The sequence below is a fragment of the Octopus sinensis genome, linkage group LG3 (genome assembly GCF_006345805.1).
Source record: "Octopus sinensis linkage group LG3, ASM634580v1, whole genome shotgun sequence".
NCBI lineage: Eukaryota > Metazoa > Mollusca > Cephalopoda > Octopoda > Octopodidae > Octopus > Octopus sinensis.
The window spans coordinates 96,172,938-96,185,928 of NC_042999.1; the positions used below are offsets into that span (position 1 = coordinate 96,172,938).

At 32.6% G+C, this 12,991-nt stretch overlaps 1 protein-coding gene across 19 annotated transcripts in view; it reads left to right on the forward strand.

The window, feature by feature from the left end:
- LOC115209155 overlaps positions 1-12,991 on the forward strand; it is a 1,103,332-nt gene that overhangs the window by 992,608 nt on the left and 97,733 nt on the right. For all 19 annotated transcript variants that reach the window (XM_036501160.1, XM_036501159.1, XM_036501162.1 and 16 more), the window contains 2 exons: positions 5,967-6,110; positions 11,881-12,063. In XM_036501160.1, the coding sequence (XP_036357053.1) occupies positions 5,967-6,110; positions 11,881-12,063 (327 nt within the window). The remainder of the gene's footprint in view (positions 1-5,966; positions 6,111-11,880; positions 12,064-12,991) is intronic.

A 12,991-nucleotide genomic window follows, 5' to 3' on the forward strand; every position in this document is an offset into this window, starting at 1 on the left:
TACTAGATACTCTGCTTTCAGCGAATTCACTTCCACTGTTAATTATATTAGCCATGTTAGAAAAAACTATTAGTTGTCTAGCATTTGAGGCAATCTATTTCACATGTACCTTCAGTATTTACTGCACCTTTGCATCTATTGTATGAGGTCTCCCTTCTCTTTCAGTCTGCCTACAATTACACTGTACCTCTTGTCCATGGTTTACACTGGGTTTATCATATAGAGTTTACAACATCTCTGCATATCAAAAACCATAGCTATTTCCTTGATGGTGGCAAGGTTTTGTCTGCTTTCTAATTTACTAAAGCTTTAGTCTGCTTTTACATTGAGGCCTCTCAATTTCAGATTTTTCTTTTAGTTGTACATTAAACAGTAAGAAAATTATTGTGATAGAGATGTAAAAGACTAAGAATTGTAGCTTACATAGTCTTAACATGACTGGGCCATTCACATTTTAAAATGAACATAGCTGTACATACTGAAATATAAAGACAGGTGGAGTGTACTATAAGCCTATTTAACTGTTACAATGTAGACAAGATGCATCTTATTCTTTAGTTTGTAATTTCAAGTTATTGTTTTGAAAATCAAGACTAGTTATCTAGAAATAAATACATTAAAATTTACATTGTTTCTATTTGAACATTATCGCCAAAATTTTAATAACTCTGAAAAAATATTGATCAGAAAACATTTATAGTAAAACATTTGTAACATTTATGCAATTCATATATCACTTACTATTTCCATCTTCGTTCCATGTCAATTGTCATAATCACATAACCAAGTTTAATTTGGATTCACTGCAATTTTTATCATAAAACACTCAGGCTGCAATGTTCTTTTGCTATGTCCACTCCAAAATCAAACATACATTAACATATATACAGTTAAATGTAATTATTCGATTCTTACAAAACTTATAAAGCTGTATATTTGTTTAGGTGTATGTTTTCACTTAGTGTACATCTACATACTCACGTGCACATATAGAACTGTGTGTATGTATGTATGTCATCCTATGGATGTGAGTGTGTTTAAACATATGCTTACATTTATCTCATTGATTGCTTTGTATTATTTGTGTGTCTTTCTATATGAGAAGCTAAGGGTTTAATAATTATCATTACACTAAATTGCTAATAAATTATAAAATGCTGTTAAACCCAAACTCATTGTTTTTTACAGAATTATTTGATTCAAACAATATCTATATTACTATTAAAAAAATGATTTATTGTGGGTTATCAGTTTCTTCTGATTTAGATGAATGTTTTACAACACAGTTCACAACTGAACACATCTGTTTGCTCTTTCTCTATGTACAATTGAGTATATAATCTCTTTTTACTATCTTTTAATTCTGGGTTATTTTTGATATATACATTGCAAAATTATGATTTTACAATGCTCTTTAGTTTAGTTATTTCTTGGGTCAGTACAAAGCAACACCTTAAGATCAATTGAACATGATTACAATTACTTCTATAGTTATCATTTCAAAAATTGCATTCAAGGTGTTATTAAGGTGGAGGGTTATAAAAAAATAGAGCATTAAATAAGATAGTTTGTGGCATTTAGTTGCATTCTTTTACACTTTTCAAAGTTGATAAAATAATAGACAGTTATTGGATTGACTAAATCAACTATATTTTATTCTAAAATGCATGGCCTTATGTGAGCCAATGTTATAAAATATTATGAAATAAAAACAACAAAATAAAACTAGATACACTAATAAAATTAGATCATAAGAAAAACAAGAATATGGAAAATTTATATGGAATGTTCCTGTCAATCGAAACAATGAATATCATGTTTATTGTAATGTATAATTAAAATCTTTTAATTTTTATCTTATTGCATATTATTTTTTTTATATTAACATGACAATTCTAAATATAGTAGACTCTCCTATTTCAGTTGAGTCAAATATCCTTGATGAAAAAAGTTTCATTAACTATAAAGTAAAACCAAATTATTATGCTACACCAAACATTGAAGTCCTTAAGCTCCCTAGATATAGCATGACACACACAATTCTGTTTACCTGCTTTGTTTCATTCCTATATTGCATGCATATATTCTGTTGTTTTCCACTTTCACAGTTTCTTCTAAGAAATATACTGTTGTGAAAGTCCCCTCTGATATTGCATGTAATATTTTCTGCGTGATGTAATTTTTTTTTTCTTTTCTGTTATTACTATTATTATTTCTGTGCAATTTAATGTTTAAATCTTTGCAAAAACTTTTAACAGATGTGTTTAATAGCATTTCGTTGCTCTCAAAGACTGCTATAACTACTACCACTATACTCACTACAACACCCACAACATATACTAATATTCAATAGAAAATGTAATTTCATTTTGTAGTTGAAATAGGTTTTCTAAATTTTTATTTATAGAAATCAATGGACCAATGATCACTAATACATTATTCATTTTCTCTGTTTTGGATTTTTCTATTCTTTATACCAAAGTAGAATCTGGTATCATTTTGAAAGAAATGGGGCTTGAAAACTGTTGTTTTATTGCATTCCAATTTATATCATGAAAACAGAAATTCTATACATAAAAATCTCTGTGGAAACTACTTTAAATAGATAATGGCAACACTGCTGTATGAATGGTGTTTAGAGGAGATAGTTAGTCCAGAGTATAAAGTCTTGTTGTTATATAAATAGGAAAATTACTAGTATCTAAGCAATCTTTTAAGAACTATGTTCTGCTGATCACATAAAATTCCATAAATTATGTTTTCAAATAAAATCCAACTTGTTTGTAATGTAATATTAGACTGAAATCTGTCCCAACCAACTGAGAAAAGGTTGACTGTATTTCTATAGCTAAAACAGAATATCTAAGTAAACCAGTAGATAAGACATATTGTAGTTAAGATTTTTATACACACTTACTAGATGTTATATGTGCTGACTAACATACCTTTTAATTTGAGTTCTGCATTATACAAAATAAAAAACAAAAATTTCAATTCATGAAGAAAATTTCTAGAAATTTTTGCAAAGATTTTAAATCTCATTGAATTAACACTTTTATTCATTTTTAAAAGTTTTAAATATTGTAAAATAATTCCATGTTATTACTTAACATCTGATCATATTTACTATTAACTGTTTAAAAGCAGTTTGTTAGTATAATGGTGACATTAAAATTTAAGTTGGGAAGTATAATTCAAATGATTGCCTGTATATGTGGCCCTTGCAATGAACAATGGAAGAATACAATCAATATCCAATTTTACTCTTTTGCTGTTGATCATAAAGGCCATAAATCTGGTAATCATTTTTCTTACTTAAATTCACTATGATCAAATTTAAAATGATGCTTCTTTTATTCTGTGTATGTAAATCCACAATTTATTTCTCCCAACATGAAAAGTAATTAGTCTCTTTAAGCTGAGAAAAGATATCTTGTAACTGTTTTACTATTTATGAAAGTATTAGATATATCAACAAATACATTGATTTCAGATTATTTTTCATACAAAGTTCAGAGTATTTTATGAAAAGCATATTTAAACATTAAATATTCTCAAATGATGGTGATATTAGTTGTCATATCAACTGTGTTCCATCAATCTTTGTATAGCATTTCTCTTTAAAAGAAGCTTATATCACCATCTGATATCTCTCAGCTTCGTGTTAAACAATATCAGTGACCCACTCAAATGTTAAACTTTCAACTTTAAACTTTTTGTATAGTATTGTTTTACTAATGTTTACAAAGCAAGTATGAGAAAGATTGGAAGAGAAGTAATACATATGATTTAGAATGACAAATTTTTCAACTAAACTGTATGGAACAAATAAATATGAAGAGATTTACAACAAATACAGTTTAGAAATACAGTTTAGAAAATATGCAATAAAAATGCTTGATCAGTTTTAGTAAAGTTTTGCTTCATTTTATATTTGCATTTACAAACCTAAATATCATTAACAGAGCAAACTTCTACACTTCTATTTTCTAATCAGATGCTAACTACTAAGAGACCCAATTTGCACCCAATTTCCAGTATCCATGCAAAGATATATATATATATATATATATATATATATATTTGTAAAAAATGAAGTTCGAAAATGCTGCTGTATTATACAATTTTTAATTTTTATATATACATTATAACATGTTTCAGTTCCTGAAATGAACTTATGTGTGTGTGTGTGTGTGTGTGCTAGCGCGGAAAACGGACGTTAAACGATGATGATGATGATGATATATATAATATCATCATCATCATCATCGTTTAATGTTCGTTTTCCGTGCTAGCACAGGTTGGATGGTTCGACCGGGGTCTGGGAAGCCAGGAGGCTGCACCAGGCTCCAGTCTGATCTGACAGTGTTTCTACAGCTGGATGTCCTTCCTAATGCCAACCACTCCGTGAGTGTAGATGGTGCCAGGGGAGGCTGGCAGCATCCACGATCGGTTGGTGCTTTTTACGTGCCACCAGCACAGGAGCCAGTCAAGGCGGTGCTGGCATCAGCCACGTTCGGATGGTGCTTTTTACATGCCATCAGCACAGGTATCACAACTACTATTTCCATTGATATTTATTTCAATGTTCATGTACTTGACTCAATAGGTCTCCTCAAGCACAGCAGGTTGTTCTGAAATCCAAGGGACTTTGAATGGGCTGGGGCTCTGCGGAACTGGTGCAGGAAGCAGCCCGGGCCTTTGCAGTCAGGTATATCTACAGAGATCTCGGTCCTTCGTCATTGCCTCTGTGAAGCCCAACACTCTGAGGTCATGCTTGACTACCTCATCCCATGTCTTCCTGGGTCTACCTCTCCTCCTGATACCTTCAACTGTTTGGGAGCGGCACTTCTTCACACATCTCTCCTCATCCATCCGCAGTACATGACCATACCATCGCAAGCGTCTCTCTTGCACACCACATCTGATGCTTCTTATGTCCAGGGTGCTTACACTCTGTCATGCGTGCACACTGACATTACACATCCAGCGGATCATAAATTCATACATATATATATATTATATATATAAATTCATACACATATATATACATATATATATATGAAAAAACAAGTCAAAATAGAAAATGCTAAAATAATTTTATAAAGAACATTTCAGTACCGGTTTCGGTCATTTTGAGACCTTTTCAACTGTAACGATTAAATAATTAAATTTAGAAAAATTAAAAGAAAAGTTTTTTTAAAGGAATATTTGTATAGTGTTCAAATATAAGTGGCATTCTGCCTTTCTCTGTCTCCCTTGTTTGCACTTGTGTGTTCGAGGCCGTATACATATATATAAATTGATATATATAAATAGATATATATAAATAGATATATATAAATACATATATATAAATGATATATATATATATATAATATATAAATACATATATATAAATTATATATATATATATATACATACATACATACATACATGTATACACACACACACACAAATAACACAACAAAACTTCTTGATTTCATAGAGGAGTAAGTTCTTTTAAGAAGCATTAACTACCTTGACTTGGAGGCCTCATTAATGGCTTTTAACATTGGAAAGTAATTTATGTGATTAGAAATGTTAAATATCTAATCTTCAGCTTTGTATGTTTTGATTCTGCCATAACATCAGAATTTTGTCTTAAAATATTTATTCTTAGTAATTTTTTTTTTTATTTGTAGTATTTCATTCCTTTTTTAATAAGAATAATCTCGCTCTCTTCCAAACTTTCTTAACCTAATTTTATAGAAATTATATTTTGAGAATTAAAAATATATATTTGGTTGTTGTATAAGCTAGTATATATTTACATTTTTCAAATAGAAAACTGTAAAACAAAAAACTAATTATATATTTAACCATTTATTTTATATTTTCCTCTTTAATTTTTCTTTTTCAATCTGGTCAATTACTTTTGCATATATAAAAAGTGGTTAAACAAGGTATATCCTTTTCCTTGACAGGCACCATCACAGATAGAACTGGAGAACTGGATCCGTGCCATTCATTCAGCGTGTGCATCGCTGTTTGCAAGGCAGCATGGGAAAGATAACACCCTGAAGTTGCTTAAAAGTGAAATTCAGAGATTGGAAACTAACATAGATATGGTGATTTCCCTTATGTATTTGGATAAATCCTTCACCTGAATGAAATATGAGGGGGTATCCAAAAGAAACCGGAATTTTGCAATATTATTTTATTCTTTTGATTTAATATGTTTACACTTTTATCATCTTTGAAGTATTCTCCATTTGAAGCAATGCATTGATCCAGATATGTTATCCACTGTTCGAGGCAGTGCTAGAACTCTTGCAAACTGATGCCTTTTAACACCTCCATCATTTTTTTCTTCACCTCTTCCACATCTGCTAATTCTGTAATTCTGTAGCACCAGCTTTAGTCACCAGTGATGACCTCCAAAGAAAGGTCCAGATCAACTTCCAAACATTCTTTCAGTTCACAACATGCATTCAATTATGACTGCTTTTGATCTTCTCTGAGCAAGCAAGGCACAAATTTTGGTGCAATTCTTTTCATTCACAATTCTTTACTTCAGGACACACCAGTCTTATCAACAGGTTCATCAACTGTTTGGTGACAGTCCTCTAAGATCAGTTCATGAATCTTCATGTTCCTAGATCATGAAAACTAGTCATAAACTTGTCTTTTGCTCATAGTAGTAGCCTTGTAAGCTATTTGAAGCATGACAACTTTTTCAGCTACCGTTTTCCCGAGTAGAAAACAATTTCACAGAAGCACACTGTTCCTTCATTTCAGCCATAGCAAAAATTGACAAACAGGGGAGAAGCACTGCAAAACGAAGCACCACATGGCAGTATGACCTCAGTGGACAATGTTGGTCAGCAGATTGATGCCTGAGGGTTACATCAAGTGGCTTCTTGCAGCAGAAGCTTGAACTACAATGGGCTTGTTCCACAAAGAACATTTCCGGTTACTTTTGCATACCCCCTCATAATGTGTTTTCAATATTCTATTTATTTCAGACAATCTCTCTTTCTTTCTCTCTCTCTCTCTCTTTCTCTCTCTCTCTCTGTTTAAGTGTCGGCTTGTCATTGTAGTTGATTGCTTCTCAGCATGTAATCCTAAGTCTGATATCACAGAATAGTACCTTCGAAGTTGATGTCTGTTATACCCACAAGTTGACTAACACTCTAGAAGTAGAATTTGCAAGCTGAAAAACCCTGCAGATAATGCACACACTTCTCTAAAGTTCACCCCCTGCAGGAACAATGGTCTGACAATCTCAAATCATATGAACAGCCACACCATCAATAAGTTCTGGAGGATTCATATAAATATCTTCCAATAATTCAGCTAACTGTAACTGTTACTACCAACTTACAGAGGTTGACTTCCTGGATATAACCCTAGACCTCAAAACAGGCAAGCACACTCCTTACAGAAAGCCCAGTGGTGTAACTCTTTATATTCATTGACCATCCACCACTCCCCATCTGTCCACCATTCATTTTATATCTCTCCACTAATATAGACATCATTCTCATGATGCCAAGTTTAGCTGCTCTTCCTAGCTACTCTTTCTTAGATAATATTACTTCAAATATTGCACACTACAATACACGCACACACACACACACACCACACACACACAGAGTCTTCACCCAACACTCCAGCCTGTAACTTCCAAACTTCTACTAACTGCCTATTGAAAAGATCTTGACTCTCAAAAGCTTGTAGTCTATGGAACCTGTCTCACACTATCCAGTGATATTATGTGACACTAAATGACCATGACAGTCAGTGACTTAAAGAGAAGTTACATGCATTACATGTACTCCTTCAGATATAGGGACAAGGAAAACTCTACCTCCCTTTCCTTGTCCTGGAGATTCCAGGGTAATAGAGATGATTTCCACAACATCATATAGAACATCTTTGATACGACCCCTGCTTGCTCACCTAGAACCTGTTCTTTCCAAAACTGCCTCTGTAAGACTCTGAACATATGCCACCAACCTAAGGTTGTCTTAAAGCTCAGGGGCCCCATGGGTCTAGGAACCCAATTCTGACTTAAGTATGTTGTGGCTTGCTGTCAATAAATACTATAGGGCCCATTGCATTGATTTGCCTAAGGGCCCACAATGCTACTGAGGTGGCTCTGCACCAACCCACAGTATCCATCAATAGGAAAACTGACCTATCTTATTTGTTTTCAACAGAGGTATGCCCTGTTAATGAAACATGTTATTACATACTGATAACCTGGATATACTATGGAAAGGGGCATTGCAGATGAAAAAAATTACCTCTTTTAATAAAGTGGGTTTGCTTAGTTAGGTAATGAGATTCATCATAAGTTAAGTAAGATAGATTGAAATGCAGGTCCCTGAACATGAGTTTGGAATCAGCATTCTATTTAGAGTTAATTCAAACTCATCAACAAAGTAACTTATTCTGTCTGATGTCAGATTTTGCAATTATTGAAGTGGTAACTGTGGTTTAAGTGAGAAGACAAACTAGTTGAAATGTTAAGATATTTTCATCTTTTTGAAGTGTAATTAAGAGAGACACTCCTAGTACAACTGTTATTACGAGATCAATTATTGTACCAGGAATAGTAATTTTGAAGACAAGATTTGCTTTCACTTTACTTGATTAAAATCTCATATATCTACATCTAAAAAGAATTCATATTCATTTAATTTTAATGCAAATAGTCTGTACTATTTGCATTACAAACAGAATAATATAATAATGTATATTTAATCCAATTAAACTTACATACGTTTCGATTAGTGTAATTATTACTACAGATTAAACTTGTTTGTCTTTACTTAAATACTACTCGTTGATTCAGGCTTGGTTATATTTATGATCTAAAACCAATTTTTACTTGATATATGTGTAATGTAGGGTAGGTACATGCACAATCTCAAGTCTTGTTTATGTGTTTACACCTGAATGCATGTGTTTATAAGAAAGAAAACAAAATGTGAATTTAGCTCAATTTTAACATTCATTACAATTGTTCCTGTATTACTTTGTTTCTTACCACGTTGCATGTAATTCTATATAATCTAATATATAAAATCCTTTCTCTTTGTCTGTCTGTTTGTGCACTTATAACTTGAGCATTGTTCATCCGATTGTGCTGAAATGTTAAGCATGGATATAGGGCATTCCGTAATCTAAAATGATTCTCAAAATTGTGAGTTTCAAAGTGAGAATCGCTATTTTTGTAATCTTTTTGTCGTGTTTGTTCTGCCATTAAAAGCAACGAGTTTGCTCAGACAGCTGGCATATACTATTTCGCTAGCAACAAGGGGAGTGCAGGATGACAGTCAGCCAAAACTGTCACTATGCTGTCTCTCTTCTTTCCTCTCTCTGTCTCTCTTATGATGTCCGATTCCACTTGAAGTTGTATATATTTTGTGTTAAGATTCGTTATCAAAGACAGTCAAAAGTAACCACCACATACAATCACCAAATATCTTCACTACTTAACACCGCCCTCTTTTCCTTTACAGCTGACATGAAAAAATATGACAAAAAGGCAACCATTTTAATTAAGCAAAAAAGGGAAAAAATTGATTTCTATTAAAACATGTAAAAGTTTGGGGCTAATAATCTTGATCTTTAGTTACAGTTTCTCATTCAAACTACATAATAGGCAGAATCGTTGGATTAAGACAGTAGGGTGTTTTGAGAGAGATTTGGCTGCTATTTCTACCCGTGCTAGCTACCATATAGAGGTCTCCCACATTGGCTCATACAGACATATATACATGCAGATATACATAAAATTGAAATAAAATACTTAAAGCAACAGGCGTCAAATACAAAAGCCAAGGTCCATGCAGTGGAAATTTCCTACTTCGTGCCCGATGCAAGCCTGGGGCAATCTCTTATCTCTTAGACTATTTCAGTATTACATCTCTATTGTAATGTGAGATAATAATTTCAGTTTGAAAGATGTCTGTCATATATATATATATATATATATATATATATATATATATATTCCTTATGCATTCCAAAACCAAGTTACAGATTTTGACGTATGAGGTATCAAAAGATTCAGTACTATTTCGGCTACAAATTAAACTTAATTTCCATTCACATATTTGCAATATTGAAAAATATATGCCACCAAAGAAAAGACGTAATCTCTCTAGAAACAAGTATAAAGCATGGAGGGTTGTAGAAAACCAAAGGCTAGAGTCTGAAGAGAGAAGCGAGATGAGATTTTCTCTAGATCAGCAAATGCATGTTGCAGCACTTAATGCTGGATTATTAATCAATGTTTTGATGATTAGACAGATGTACAAATTCGTTCTTCACAACTCATGAAGCAGTTTTTAGATATGATCCATCCCATTCTTATAAAAGTAATAACTCTGTCCAAATTGGTGTACTTAACACAAATTGTCATTTCTGTTGAGCTTTAAAATTTTCAAATGAAACAAATAGGATGTGCTGCTCAGGCGGTTAGGTAACATTGCCAGCACTACCAGCTCCTTCTCAACCTCATATGGATCTTCTAGAAGGCACTTCCATCCAGTCAAAGGAATTTTCTGAACAATATCAGTCAATACAACTCTGCATTTCAAATGACATTGTTCGGTGCATCTAAGAACATAGATAAACATGAATTTACACTAACGTCAAAGTTCAAGGGCAAGGCTATCACCTCATTGGTTCCCTGTTACCCAAAAATGAACAACCACAGTTCCTCCAAATTTACTTTATGAATGATGTAGGACAGCAAACCCAAAGGAGGTGTTAAAATTTCAGATGATGGGTCGTGTTAGACACAGTGCCAACTGCTGCAAAAGAGAATATATCCACTGACAGCTTTTCTGTGTGTTCAAAGATCACATACCCCTCCCCCATTTTCCATGACAGGTTAGGGCATGAAATACTCCAAACAGATGTATAGCATGTTGCTTAGATGAATTAGCCCATCATTTACTCCACAAATGTTTTGTTGTCAATGCTGCACTTTCCCCATATCACCTGTTTCAACATAACTGTAATATATTATATACAAACTATGCCATTTTAATCCCGAGCAACGCTGGGTATCTCTGCTAGTCTGTTACATAATATCCATGGTTGAGTATTCTGATGGGGCACTTCATCAGACTACCATGACTTAACTTTTTAACATTCAGGTTACTTTGTCAAATATAATGTTTATTTATGCAAAGTGGCTCTCTTGGCTTCTGATCTTAACTGATTGGAAGTGATCACATGGCCATAATAATCAGGAAAGTATTAGACTGCTGAAAAGAACAGATAGCATGGTACCATAGGCTGCAGGTAGCAAGCCTTCTATATATATGCAAGACTCCAGGAATTCCAACAATACCTGAGATAAAAGAAATAATAATAATAATCATTTCTACTAAAGGCACAGGCCTGAAATTTGTGGGAGGGGGATAGTTGATTACATTTACCCCAGTTCTCAAATGGTACTTATTTCATTGACCCCAAAAGGGTGACAGGCATGTTCAATTACAATCTTGTTTTTTTTTTTCTATATTTCATCATTTGCATGTGCATAAGTTTGTGTCTAATTGTGTAAGCATGTTAAGAAAAAATTTTCATTCTACTTTTGTAACAAATTTTTTTATTCTTTGATGAAACTTTATATGTATATAATTATTCATGATATTTTCTTATTTTAAGATATAATATATATATATATATATATGTATATATATATATACTCTAAGCAAATCTCTTAATGCTCTATTAATCAGGATATTTGTACTTCCTGCTACACTCTAATTACAATAGCTTACTTAGCAAATAGTATAATTTATCTTGCAAATATTTTAATGAAATACTTTTCGCAAAATAAACCGTTAACACCAATATTATTATTTGTAGGATGTAAAAATGAAAAAAATGGCTGAACTTCAACTGACAGTAGTGACTGACCCCAAGAGCCGAACAGCTATAGTGAAGCAGATTAACCAATGGGAAGAGAATCTAGAAAAATTGTTTATAGAGCAGTATCGGTTACGTTGTTATATGGCTTCACTTCAAGGATCGGAACTTCCCAACCCAAAGGTCAGTTTTTGATGGAAATTATTTCTTGATAATTTAAGTCTGTACAAATTGCATTATCTTTAAAATAATACACTGGTATTGAATTGTATGCAAAACCACTCAAACTTTACTTTTAATGTGCACAGATTATGTTTATGTATTTCTCTCTCTCTCGTGTTTAGTGATGATGTTGATATATGATTTTAATATACTGCTAACGTTTTGCATGTATGTACCCTGACTAAGCGAGCCAAGTTTGGACATTCCAGTTGTAGCCATCTCAACTTTTATGTTATGCTTTGTCTGTGGTTGGTATCCTCTCAACATGTCTGTTCATTGAGTGCAACTTTACACCTACAAGTGTTTTTAAGATTTCACATGCTACTTATTTCTAAGTCCTTTCACTAAGATAGTTTTCCTCTCTCATCATCATCATTTTGCATGGGTTTTTTTCATGCTGGTATAGATTGGATAGTATTTTTTGAAATAGTGTTTTATTGGTTGATGCCCTTCTTGACACCTAACCTTTTAATTTGTCTCTGATATTTTAATCATTAGGCATCAAAACACCTCTAAGCATGTGATCTTATTTATTGTGTTTGAACGTACGTTCAAGCTGGCTTATTGTTAATTCCTTTTCATTATGCACAAATATATGTACTAGAATATTATAAGTTTGGAGTTTTTAAACCCTTCCTGCAGTATATGTTTAAGAAACATGCTGATTTTACTATTTAAGTCGAAGATAACTAAATACAGTGAACCAATAGGAAGTTCAATTCATTCAAATTACATTTGCAGTGAGGAGAAACTATTACCATTTCTGTTATTAGTTCTGGTCAGAAAAGCAAGAGAGACAACTCTGAAATCTCTATTAATTTAGAATTGAATGGGAATGTGACTGAATTTTTACAAGCATGGTCACAACTTCAGGCATGTTTTGTTCTTA